The sequence below is a fragment of the Eubalaena glacialis genome, chromosome 11, assembly GCF_028564815.1.
Source record: "Eubalaena glacialis isolate mEubGla1 chromosome 11, mEubGla1.1.hap2.+ XY, whole genome shotgun sequence".
Lineage (NCBI taxonomy): Eukaryota > Metazoa > Chordata > Mammalia > Artiodactyla > Balaenidae > Eubalaena > Eubalaena glacialis.
Window position 1 is genome coordinate 18,666,307 of NC_083726.1, and position 13,558 is coordinate 18,679,864.

Genomic DNA, 13,558 nt, shown 5'->3' on the forward strand with positions numbered 1-13,558 from the left:
TTACAATAGCCAAGACATGGAAGCAACCTAAATTTCCATTGACAGATGAATGGATAAAGAAGATGTGGTACATATAAACAAGAGAATATTACTCAGCCATAAAAAAATGAAATAATGCCATTTGCAGCAACATGGATGGACCTAGAGATGATCACACTAAGTAAGTCAGGCAGAAAGACAAATTTTATCATATGTATCATAAGTGGAATCTAAAAAAATGATACAAATGAATTTATTTACAAAACAGAAATAGACTCACAGACATAGAAAACAAACTTATGGTTAACACAGGGGAAAGGTAGGGAGGAGGGATATATTAGGAGTATAGGATTAGCAGATAACACTCTACTATATATAAAATAGATAATTAACAAGGACCTACTATATAGCACGGGGAACTATAGTCAATATTTTGTAATAACCTATATGGGAAAAGAATCTGAAAATATAATTGAATATATATATAACTGAATCATTTTGCTGTATTCCTAAAACTAACATAACATTGTAAATCAACTATACTTCGATTAAAAAAAATTTTTTAAAAAGCCTATGATTTGAACATCATGGTTGTCATGGTCACATTACCACCACCACTATCACTACTTCTAATATCACTACCACCACTATCATCCCCACCATCATCCATCATCATCATCAAAATAATCATCACCACCACCACCATCATCATCAACATCAACACACCACCATCATTAACAACATCACCATTATCAATATCACTATCATTACCATCATAATCATCATCATTACCAACATCATTAACACCATCACCATTATCAAAATATCACTATTACCACCATCGTAATCATCATCATCACCGCTACCACCACCACCATCATCATCAACATCATTAACACGTCACCAACAAACCTATTTTTCGGATGAGGAAATTGGGACACAGAGAAGTTAGATAACTTGTCTAAGTTCCTAGAGCTAGTGAGTGGCAGAACTGGTTTTCATACTAGGGTCATTTGACTTGAAGGCTCACATGTTAACACCTAGGATAGGCTGGCAATCTGACAGAAATAAAGGCAGAGAATCAGACTGCTTTAAAATGGTTTCATTTATAGTTCCTCATTACCAGCTTCTGGGGCTGGCAGTCACCAATGGCTTATTTCCCAAAGGGTAGGGGCTGCCTGACAGTCAGTGTGGTGTGTGCTGGTGTGCAGCTAGTACCGCTAACTGCAGCTTTGGAGTTTACTTTCACATTAGAAGAGTTGCCATCTATTAAGCACCTACTCTCTGCTAGGAGCTTGGCATATATTATCTCCACTTCTCCCTATAAGCCCAGAAGACTTTTCATACCAGTTGGCGCTGGTCCTGGCTGGAGGTGATGAGCAGCTGGCTTCCCAGCCTAGTGTGCAGGATGGTACCGTTGACAAGGTCATTGTAAAAAAAGATGCTGACATTGGCGAGATGGTGCTCGATGTCCCGCCCAGACAGAGTCTGAGAGGAAAGAAGAGACACAAGAATGGTCTTTAAAAGCCAAGCAATATTTTCTCCTTTTAATGACAAGGATGACCCAGGGGAAAAAAATCACTTCACAAAGCCTTGGCTTTTCTGCCTCCACTTTGAAAGTCATTTTTATCGTCTAAGCAGAGCTTCCAGTGGTGTCCTGGGAGGAATGGGTCTTGAGTGGGTAACAAGTGAGCAGAGGTGTTGCTTCTCTCAGCCCTCAGTGGGGTTTGGGCTGTCAGAGCCTGTGGGTGGGCTGAATAAACATTGCCAGTTCCTCTGTGTGCCATGACATGAAAAAGGTTGATGTAGTAGATGAGTTGCATCCATGGCCCTGGTTCTTCACCCCTCCCTGTATCCTTGCCCTTTACCACATAATCTGAGGGCCTCCCACTCTGACTTTGGGCTCAGCCACACGACCTGTTGGGCCACTGGCATATTAGCAAATGTGACCAGATAGGGGCTTAGAAAGTACTGGCAGGACTGGGCTTGCTCTCGCCACATGCCCGGGCTAGCCTGCTGGAGGATGAGAGCCCTGTGGAGCAGAGCCCCAGACAAGCCAGCCTAGATAACCTGACGGCCAGCCCAGCTTAGACACATGAGCATGCCTGGCCTAGCCCGGAAGAACTGCCAGCTGATCTACAGATGTTTGAACTAAATAAATGTGTAGCCACTGCATTTTGGGATCGTTTGTAGCATTGCACTGTTGTGGTGATAGATAACTGATACTGTCTAGAAGCGCTAGTCTAAAGCACAGACATCAGGAACCCAACTCACCTCATTTTCCCCCAGCCCACTGTTCTGTGGCACAAAGAGGGTGCTTCGGATCGACAGGTCAGTCAGGTGTTTCAGAAATGCCCGGCCTCTGGCTGAGCTGTTGGAATAGGCCAGCACTTCCTGGGGAGAGGAAGGAGGTGGTCAGATGGGTCAGCCTGGTGTGCAGGGACTGGGGTGGCTGGAGAGGGTAGCATCACCCCTCTGGGAATATTCCTGATGGTTGTCCCAACTCAGGCTGCCACTTGTCTGCTCTTCTTTCTGACTGCCCCTTGAGAAAATTTTAGGAGGATTTTTCCTTTCCTCAATAAATCCTATGGTCCCAAGTCATAGCCAGATCACAGGCCATTCTCAACACGACAGCCCGTGTAGTCTTTGAAACGTTAAGTGAAATCTTGAGTCTCCTTTTGTCAAAACCCTGCAAGGGCCCCCACTTCACCCAGAGGAAAAGCCAAAGTCCTTACAATGGCCCCTGAGGCCCAAACCATCTGGACTCTTGCTCCTCTGACCCCGTGCCCAGCTGTCCTCTCGCTCACTCTGTGCCACTGGCCTCCTTGACGTTCCTCAAGCTTGCCCAGCATTCTCCTGCCTTTCATCCTTTGCCTGGTTGTTCCTTCTGCCTGGAATATTCTTCCTCCAAATCTGCATGGTTAACTTCCTCTCTTCTGTTCACACTTTACTCACATGTCACCTTCTCACTAAGGCCTTTCCTCATCACTCTACGCAAAATGGGAACCCTGTGGTTCCCCTTCCCCTCCCCACCCCCCCATAGCCTAGATCATCTTCTAGCTTTCAATACTATTTACTTATTTATTCTGTTTATTGTTTATCTGTTTTGTTCACTGATATATCTGAAGCACTTTGTAAGTACTCAATTCATACTCACTGAACAAATTTTAAGAAACCACACTACCCAGTTCAGCTTTGTCATTATGCAGAGAGCACTACTGACACCCAGAGAAGATAATTTGCTGGAGGGCACATAGCCAGTGGGTTTTGCTCTACACTGTCTTTTCTCTGCGATGCTGTCACAAGCCAAGCTCCCATGCAGCACAAATATTGGTTTGGGTGTTTACCTTTAGAGTATTTACAGTAACCCTGATTTTTTAGACGAGTTAGGTGGATACCTTTGGTCTGTGGAAAAAGGCTCGCCATTGTGGGGTCCTTGGTCTAGCTTCTGTCCTGCTCCTACAAGCCCTATACTTATGCTCAGTCCCCTCTCCTTGGCTGTGTCCTTGACCTTGCTAAGCCTCAGTTTCTTTATCTGCAAAATGGGAATAACAGCAGAAGTGACTTCATAAGGTTGCATAAGGATTTATTCCTCCTAGCAAGTATTTATTGAGCACCTACTATATGCCAGCCACAAGGCAGAGAAAATCCTTTCCCTTATGGAGCTTATGTTCTATGAACCAAATGAAAAGTGCCCTGAAAGGGCTCAGTACAATGCCCCATGCGAAGGAAGTGCTCAAGAAATGTTAGCTATTGTTATTAAAATTATTAGCTCAGTTCTTTCATCAGTCAACACCAATTCCTTCTCTAACAAGGGCTTTCTCTTCATTGGATGTGACTTGTAGAATATTAAAGTGACTTTAAGGGCAGTGCAGGAATTCCCTGGTGGTCCAGTGGTTAGGACTCTGCGCTTTCACTGCCGAGGGTGTGGGTTCGATCCCTGGTTGGGGAAGTAAGATCCCACAAGCCGCATGGTGCAGCCGAAAAGAAAAAAAAAAAAAGTGCAGTGCAAAATGCAAGGTGACCCCATGTTGAGAATTTGGCTCACTGGGTGACCACCAGGCAGGCTTAGCTAACGGTGCCCCACCCCGTCCACAAAGACAAAAGAGCATCTTACCCCTCCAGGGCCGACTCTGAAGCTGCTGTAGTTGCAAACAGAGATAAGAATACCAGCTAATACCAGTATAGCATTTTGCATCTGCTGGCCACAGGGCTAAGCACTTTACAAATATTAAGTCATCTATTTATCACAGCGCCCCTATGAGATTGGTGCTATCATCATCTCCATTTTACAAATGAGCAAACTGAGGCTCAGAAGGGAAAGCAACTCATTTAAGGTGATGCACCAAGTAAGTGGCAAACCCAAGCTTCAAACTCAGGCAGTGAGGCTCAGTGTCGATGCTCTTTTAAGATTTTTTTTTTTTTTTTTGGCTGCGCCGCACGGCATGTGGCATCTTAGTTCCCTGACTAGGGATTGAACCCACGCCCCCTGCATTGGAAGTGTGGGGTCTTAACCACTGGACCGCCAGGAAGTCCAATTTTTTTTTTTTTTTTTGTCAGTGTCCATGCTCTTAACTATGACTGTGAGCCTCTGTCTTCTTCGAAGGACTCACCTCTCTAATACCTGCTTTGAGGCAATCCCTCCACCCCGAGGCGAAAGCAAACAGACATGGTACATACCGTCAGGAAGTTTGTGAGCGAGGGGAAGGACATCAGGACCTGCAACAGATTTCCACTGCACGAGAAGCCATCTCCCACGTAGCCTACCTTGCAGGTGCAGTTCACATCTGGAAGGCAGGAGCACACGGGATCCCACCCCAGTGAGGCAAGGGCCTGGGCTGCCCCATCTCACCCTGGGAGGTTGGCTGGCCACGCTGAGGATTGCTCAGCAGCTGCATGGCCTGGAATCTAAAGTGGGGGTGTGGGCCGTTACCTTTCATCCGGTAGCAGAAGACATCCCACATTTCACTCTTGTTGTTTCTTGTTCCGTAGTCCACTATCCCAATGATACCAGAGCCACAGTTCTGGGAGGAGTAGGATGTGGGGTAGGCTACTCGCCCACTGTCCAGCCAGCCTGCTGAACAGAGGTGGTACTTGGCCTGTAGGGACACAGACGTGGCCATGGGTCAGCTGTGATTTCATATTTGTTGTGGGGTTCTTTGGGTAATGTCTGACTCCCCCATCAGACTGAAAACTCCATGGAGTTAGGAATTATGGCTCATTTTGCCTGTTGTACCCCTGTGCCTGGAACATAGTAGGTGTTCATTAAATTTTTGTTGATTGAGCCACTGGATGGATGAAAGTGGTGCCTTCTCTTTCCTGTAGGTGCCTGGGTCCTTCACACTCATTTTTCTTCCCTCTGCTCTCGAGAAAGGATTTGCAATCAGCTATTTTTTTTTGGGTGCAAATTCTTCTGCTTACGGGTTGATAGAACTCTAACTCATCATCCGTCATCCTCCTCACCATCCTCACCATCACCATCACTGTAACACTTATTGAGAGCTTATTCTGGGCCAGGTTCTGTTGCAAGGGCTTTTCATGAGTCAACACCTTTAACACTTATATCAACCCTTTGAGATAGAAACTTAAAAAATATCTCTATCATATAATTGAGAAAATAGAGGCCAAAAGGGTTAAGCAACTTGCTCAAAGTCATACAGCCAGCAAGTAGCGGAGCTGAGATTCACGCCCATGCAGTCTACGCCAGAGCTCTTAATCTTAAAAACTGAGTGCCTACTGTGTGCCAGTCACCGTGCCATATTACCTTTAGTCCTTCTACAAACATGCCAGGTGGGACAGAGGTTTCAACGGCTTGATCAAGGCCATACAACCAGCAAGCAGGAGAAACAAGAAATTCTGACCCTCCAAGATGCTGGGTCCTGGCATCAAAGGCTTTGCTCCTTGGTAAAGAAACGTCAGGTCTGAAGATTTGGTAGTGATGGAGGTTGGAGGGCAGTAACATCATCCTGATGGACTCCCAGTGAGCAATCACTAGCAGGTCACTCAAAGTCGCTGACCTTTCCAAATGGGCTTCTGGTTTTAGAGGCCAAGAGAGGAGCCCTGACCAGAGCTCCATTTCCTCCCTGGCTGTGGCTGAAAGCTGGGGCACTTCCCATTTACTCCCTTCACAGCCCCTCCAGACACAGAGAGCCCCGGCTATTCCAGAAAACTCAGCTGCTTTGTGGGTTCAGGGAGGTCCTAGGCTTGTGGTTAACTGATCTCTGTCTGGTTTCCATCTATGAGGTACACACTCCCAGTCTGTGCCTCTGCCTTGGTGGTTGAATGTCATGATCGAGAGCAGACTTTTGGAGTCAGGGGTACATGGAATGCTGGATCTGCCACTTCTTGGCTGGGTGACATTGGGCACTTTACCTTTCAGAGCCTCAGTTGCCCTATCTGTAAAAAGACATTAGGAATACCTACCTCCAGGGATGTTGTAAGAATGGACAGTAATGTCAGTGAAGCACCCCACACTGTGCCTGACACACAGTAGACTCCCAGTGGACCTGACGAATCGTTATTGCTCCAGGAGCTCCCTGAACTCCCCGCTCCAGGAAGGCAACGGCCTGAGTCTCCCCTGTGTCAAGAGGAAGCTGCATCTCCTCCTGAAGACCCTGCCTGCACAATGCCCGCCAACTGGGCCCCACCTTCTGGGCGTAGGAGAGCTGGTTGTAGGTTGCCATGGTTGCAGCTTCCTTGGTACAGGCCTCTCTGGCTTTGTCAAAGGTCAGCTTGTACTGGCCCAGTGGGGAGCGTAGATGGAACACGCCAACGGTGGTATCTAGAAGGAGGAGGAGAGGAATCATCCAGGCCAGCCCCGCTGGCTGTTAGTGCTTTCATCAGAGATTTTCAAAGTGGAAGGCTGACCGTATCCCAGGGTTTCTTGGGATGCCACTCCCCTTTGAGATGTCATTTAAAATACTTATTTCTTTTCTAACTATGAAAGTAGCACGTGTCTAGTAGAAATCTGGGCCGTACGGAGAAGAAAAGAGATGAACAAAAATCACCTACAGTCCTGTTCTCTGGAAATAATCATTACTCCATGGCTAACATTTTGATGTACTTCCATACAGAATTTTTATTTTTGTAACTTTTAATTTTGATGTAATTTCACCCTTCCAGTCTTTTTTCCTGTTCATTTACGTGTCATATATATCACAAGTGTGGCAGTATGCTGCATATATAGTTTTTAGAAATCTTTCTTATAACGTGAAATCACGATTATTTCCCAATATTATAAATTTTCTCTGGCAACATAATTTCCCCTTGACACTTCTAGTTGAACACTTTTTGTGAACTCCACAGCCATGAAAAAAAATACATTAAAATGAGTTTCTGCCAAGGACCCCATGTGTTTTCTGATTGCCACTATGCCTTTACAAAAGTTTTCTGGCCATTTTCCCCCTAAGATACTAGAAGATTTTAATCCTTTTTAAATAGTTGGTATCTTTTTTTAACCAGTTAATGCAGAGACCAATGCATGTGACTTTAAGAACCAAGTCACATTTTTATATTGTCAAGTTCTTTATCAAATGCCACCAAAAGGGTACTTTCTACCCCCAAAAGAGCTAAGTTTAAGATTTTTTTCTTTCTTTCTTTCTTTCTTTCTTTCTTTTTTTTTTTTTTCTGGCTGCACGGCTTGCGGGATCTTAGTTCCCTGACCAGGGATCGAACCTGTGCCCCCTGCAGTGGAAGTGCGGGGTCCTAACCACTGGACCACCAGGGAATTCCCAAGATTTTCTTCTTTGACCGCAGCCAATAGTATATTCATCCACAGGCCATATAATCTTGTCAGCCACACCTGAAATATAAACACTTACCAATATAACAGCTTGGGGAAGGACGGAAAGGTGTTTAGCCTTGTCTCCTTCCCAAGTCAACACGATTCTTTTTTTTAAAATTAATTAATTAATTATTTTTTGGCTGTGTTGGGTCTTTGTTGCTGCGCACAGGCTTTCTCTAGTTGCGGCGAGCGGGGGCTGCTCTTCGCTGCAGTGCACAGGCTTCCCTTGTTGCGGAACATGGGCTCTAGGCATGCGGGCTTCAGTAGTTGCAGTATGTGGGCTCAGTAGCTGTGGCGCATGGGCTCAGTAGTTGCAGCACACAGGCTCTAGGATGCGCGGGCTTCAGTAGTTGTGACACGTGGGCTCAGTAGTTGTGGCATGTGGGCTCAGTAGTTGCAGCACATGGGCTCAGTAGTTGCAGCGTGCGGGCTCTAGGGTGCGTGGGCTTCAGTAGTTGTGGTGCGTGGGCTCAGTAGTTGTGGCTCGCTGGCTCTAGAGCACAGGCTCAGTAGTTGGGGCACATGGGCTTAGTTGCTCCGCGGCATGTGGGATCTTCCCGGACCAGGGATCGAGCCCATGTCCCCTGCATTGGCAGGCGGATTCTTAAGCACTGCGCCACCAGGGAAGTCCCCACAGTTCTTAATAGTGCCCTTGAGTGGATATAACAGTATATTTGATCATCCTTTACTATTAGATATTTGTTATTTCTAATTTTTTGTGATGTTAGGTAATGCTGGGATGGTATGTTTCCCGTTATTCAATTCTTAGATTATTTCAATAGGATGTGTCCCTTGAAATGGTGCTACCAACTCTCGGCATGAATTATCATGAGGCTCTCTGCACACATTGCCAAATTGGTTGCCACAGAGGCTGTGTGAGTTTGCCCTCCTCGGAACTGTGTGAGAGTAGGCACTTCCTCCTGAGTGTGGGATGGCTCTGCAACCTGCCCACCGGGACAGCTGAGGCATTATCCCAATGCCGTCTTGTCTTGTTAAGGGTAACCACTCAGCTACAACAGAAGGTGGGTCCAATGTGACGCTCAGTCACTTAATATCACTACCGTCACTGTCTCAGTATTCATAAAAAAGTAGAAGAGAAAAGCCCCCTGGAGAAGATGGGTGATGTTCCACGAACTGAATAGATTCAGTGAGTTGTGGGATCAGGCAGGACTGGCTGAATGAATCGTGCCCTAAAGAAAAAAGCCAAGCACCTCTTGACTCCACACTCCTCCTGGCAAATGACTCATGAATCAACATCCCTGGTCCCAACTGCTCATTCTTGACCCCATCCTAAATAACAACCGCCTACAGAATCTCCCTGCTTTGAAGTCCCACCATCACCTTGAAATAGAACTTGGAAGATCCATCATCACCTTGAACATAGAATGTCCCCAGCAAAGCTTTCAAAATTCTTGGGCCCCCTACTCCCAAACTGCTTTAACACCGCCACTGGGTTGGTCTCTCGAGATGGAAACCTTACATTATGGTCGACCCTTTCCTTTTCTACACTCTCCATGTCCACGGTGTGCCCTTTTCTCCCTCATCTCACTCCTTTTCCCAGCAGAGACCCTGTTACCTTGGGGTCATAGCCTTGATATTATGCTGTCCCTCCCGCCATTGCCTCGTCCTTCCCAGCTGACCCCTGATAACTGTCTGCTGTCCATGAGTCCTCCCAGCAGAAATGTCTTGCCAGCTCTTCTGTGCATAGCTCAACTCAAGCATCTTTCAAGCCTCTACTGTAGCCCCAGGCCTCTATTCAGCTCCCTGGGATTCCCTCTCTCATCCCTCCCAGAGATCCTTCCCTTCTCTATTCTTTTTTTTAAAAATTTTATTGCGGTAAAATATACATAACATAAAATTTGCCCTTTTGACGATTTTAAGGGTACAATTCAGTGGCATTAAGTACATTTACATGTGCAACCATCACCACTATCCATTTCTAGAATGTTTCCATCATCCCAAACAGAAACTTTGTACCCATTAAAGAATGACTCCCTCCCCCCACCCTTCAGTAACCTCTATTCTTCCTTCTGTCTCTCTGAATTTGCCTATTATAGGTACCTTCTATCTGTGGAATAGTACAATATTTGTCCTTTTGTGTTGGCTTATTTCATGTGGCATGTTTTCAAGGTTCATTCACGCTGTAGCATGTACAGAATTTCATTCCTTTTATAGGGTAATTTCCCACTGTATACTGCATTTTATCTATCTGTTCATATGTTGAACATTTCAGTTGTTTCTGCCTTTTGGCTGTTGTGAATAATGCTGCTGTGAACGTGGGTGTACAAATATCTGCTTGAGTCCCTGCTTCCAATTTTTCTCTAACCAGCTTGCTCTCTCCCTTCAGTTGCACCATCAGCATGAGATAAATTGCTGTCTTCTGTCTTATTACCTTTCTTCCCCCGGTCTTATTAATTAAAAAATGTCCTCAACTCCATTGGGAATCTCCTTGCAAGAAGAGACAGTGTCATATATTTGTCATATCTCCTATGTATTTCTCCTGCTTATATGTCCTCCATTTCATCCCCAAAATGGACTTGAGGTGTCTTAGGACTTGATGCGTGATAGGGACTGAATGTCTGTGTCCCCCACAAATTTGTATGTTGAAATCCGAACCCTCGATGTGCTGATGTAAGCCTCCACTGGGTCCTGGGCAATGCATGGGCTGTTTGGTCCCAGTTTGTTTTTTTTTTAAGATTTTTTTTTTCCTGATGTGGACCGTTTTTGAAGTCTTTATTGAATTTGTTACAATATTTCTTCTGCTTTATGTTTTGGTTTTTTTGGCCTCGAGGCATGTGGGATCTTAGCTCCCCTACCAGGGATCGAACCTGCAACCCCGCACTGGAAGGCAAAGTCCCAACCACTGGACCACTAGGGAAGTCCCTGACCCCAGTTTTTAATACTTTTTCCTTTTGCTCTTGCAGAGGTCCCTTCCCCATGCCTGAAGACCAGGTGCTCTGGGCCACACTGACCTTGGAAATGGAGGTCAGCACAGCTGGCGTCGGCATGGCACTGCCCGTTGTCCTGCAGGCAGCGGTCGATGGGCAGCTGCTCCAGTTCACAGTCCAGCCCATCTCCCACGTAATGACGTTTACATTCACACCTGTGCTTGCCCTGGCGGGGAGAGTGGGAGAGATGAAAAAGGCCCTTCTCTGGGCCCCCAGAACCCCATGTGCTCCGCGGGCCACCATCCAGCACAGGAGATGCTCAGAAGGGTAAGAAACATGCCTGTCCTGTCCGGTGGGAACTGAGTTACTGCTCCGTCTTGCTTTTGCACAGGATCAGGATGGAATGTCCTCCTTTACATCTCAGCTCAGATGTCGCTTCCCTGACTCCCGCTCCCTTTTTATCACACTGGCCTGATTTTTGTTCCTCCTGACTCTTGGCCCTCTCTGAAGGTATCTTGTACACTCATTTCTGTACTGAAGATGCCCCCTCCCCCTACTCGTGTATAAGCTTTTGATCGCTACATCCTTGGCAGCTACAACAGCACAAAGTAGGTGCTTGATGACCATTTGTTGAGTCAATGAATGATCTCATTTAATGTCCACAACAATCCTGTGAGGTTCGCAGTATTATGAGGCCCACTTTGTGAATGAGGAAACTGAGGCTCAGAGAGGTTAAGCAGCCAGCCCCAGACCACACAGCATGTCAGGCCAGGAACAAAGACTCAAAGGCTGCCTGACTCTGAGTTCATGTTTATAACTATAATCGACATCATCTCCCACCGTCTTTCCTTCCCACCAGAGAAATGGGGCAACAGGGCACTGATTCCATTCTAGAAAGACCTGAGTGAGTGCCCAAACTGCACTTTTCCTGCCACCTCTTACCAACTTTTTTGGTTTTAATAAACTTTTTATTTTGAATAATTTTAGATTTAGAGAAAAGTTGCAGAGAGAGAGTCTCCTTATATTCTCCACTCAGTTTCTCCTAACGTTAACACCTTACATAACCATAGTACATTGTCAAAACTAAAAAATTAGTGTTGGTGTATTATGATTAACTAAACAATAGACTTTATGTGGACTTCACCAGTTTTTCCAGTAAAGTCCTTTTTCTGCATAGGGTACCACTTCATATTTAGCCCGTCGACTTAACAAGAAATAGACTCACGTGGGAAGGAGGCTTAGGAAGAGGCCAATGGTAACCTGAGTGGAGAAGCAAGGCTGAGCGAGGCACAAGGGCTCCCCACCCCCAATTTCCCCAGGGAGGCGAGACTCACCGGGCCGGTCATCTGGCAGGTGGCATGCTCATGACATCCGCCATTGAGGCCGTCCGCACAGGGGTCTATCTCCGTGCAGCTGTGGCCATCCCCCTGGTAGCCCTTCTGACAGCTGCAGGAGACCTGCGTGCCCTTCTGGGAGCACTTGGCGACCTCTGCACACCCCCCGTTGTTCTGTTTGCAGAAATCCACAACTGCAAGAGCAGAGGATGAGGGCTCAATGCACCACGCTCTGTGTAACACGGGCTTCAGATCGAGGTGTGGGTCACCCCAGGACCAGTGGTGCTGGGTGAGACAATGGGCCCCAACATTTCAGTGCCTTCTCTCCCTGTGCCCGGTGGCCTCTGTGCTACATTTGCCAACACTGGTGTCCCGTGGCGAACACCCGCATAGACGAGGCCTGGTGACATCTGTCTACCTCTGCCCTTTTTGTTATCCCATACTTTACTTTGGTAGTAGTTTTCTAATGAGTTTGGGTTTTTAGTGTTAGGACATAGTTGCATGTGTGTGTGTGTGTATAGAGTTAGTGCACTACTGAGCACCTTGTGACATAGACATTGTTACCCCCATTCTACAGATTAACAAATGGAAGCTCAGAGCTTAACTGACCTGACAAAGGCAAACCAGCTACAACGTGGAGGGGCTGGGATTTAAACCCAGGTTGGTTTGACTCCAAAGCCCACGCTTTCCCCGCTGTTTTGTGTGCCCCTTAACCTTTGTTTTCTTAATCCCCCAAATTTCAACCTAATAGTAGATTAGCTCCAGCCTCAGGAGTAGCTGGAAATCTCTCTGATTTATCTCATCTGCCTTTTTGGCTAGAGTGGTGGCAGCCACTTGAGACCCTGAGAGCATGAACATGAGGACAAAAGGCCTCAGCCTAAGGCTGGCAGAGCAGAAAGGCAGAACCTGGGTCTTTGCTGCCACTGCTGATGCTGAGCCACTTCTAGACTGCCTCGTGGCAGATCACAAAACAACAGGTATAGCAAGATCTCAGTTCTGTAAAGAAAGTATGTATCTCTATATGGATATCTACTCATGAGAACAGTTAGAAAGTATGCGTGCCCAGGACTAGTAGCTTTCCCCCAGTACCTATTGTCTTCTTTTTCTATAGTAGTAGATTTTCAGCTGGGCTTCATGGTTGTCCAACTGAAGACTACATTTCCCAGGCTCCCCTGTCCTAGGTGTGACAGATGATGAGGTTCCAGCCAATGGGATGGAAGCAGACAGGATTTCAGCAGCTTCTAGGTGTGTCCTTAAAGGGAGGAGGTTTGCCTCCTTCCTCTCCCTCTCTATCCTGCTGCCTGGGAGGTGCTTTGGTAGTGACCATCTCGGGCCAGGCAAGTGAACGATGGCAGAGCAACAAGACAGAAGGAGTCTGGACCCCCAGATGACCTTTCAGAGTGAAACCCTATGTTAGCCCTGGATGCCTCCATGCAAATTGCTATAAGAGATAAAAATAAACATTTAAACATCTGCCTTGTTTGTGCCACTGTTCATTTGGGTCTCTGTGTGGCTGAACCTATATTGTAACTACTAGAGACAGAGACATTTCAGTGTTCAAAGTGGTTCTCACC

The 13,558-nt window shown here is 46.4% G+C and overlaps 1 protein-coding gene across 1 annotated transcript in view; it reads right to left on the reverse strand.

Moving 5' to 3' along the window:
* STAB2 (stabilin 2) overlaps nt 1-13,558 on the reverse strand; it is a 157,826-nt gene that overhangs the window by 8,536 nt on the left and 135,732 nt on the right. The window contains exons 59-65 of the mRNA XM_061206574.1: nt 11,985-12,178; nt 10,735-10,876; nt 6,627-6,760; nt 4,913-5,078; nt 4,660-4,766; nt 2,254-2,373; nt 1,327-1,467 (exon numbers count right to left, since the gene is read on the reverse strand). Coding sequence (XP_061062557.1) covers nt 1,327-1,467; nt 2,254-2,373; nt 4,660-4,766; nt 4,913-5,078; nt 6,627-6,760; nt 10,735-10,876; nt 11,985-12,178 — 1,004 coding nt within the window. The remainder of the gene's footprint in view (nt 1-1,326; nt 1,468-2,253; nt 2,374-4,659; nt 4,767-4,912; nt 5,079-6,626; nt 6,761-10,734; nt 10,877-11,984; nt 12,179-13,558) is intronic.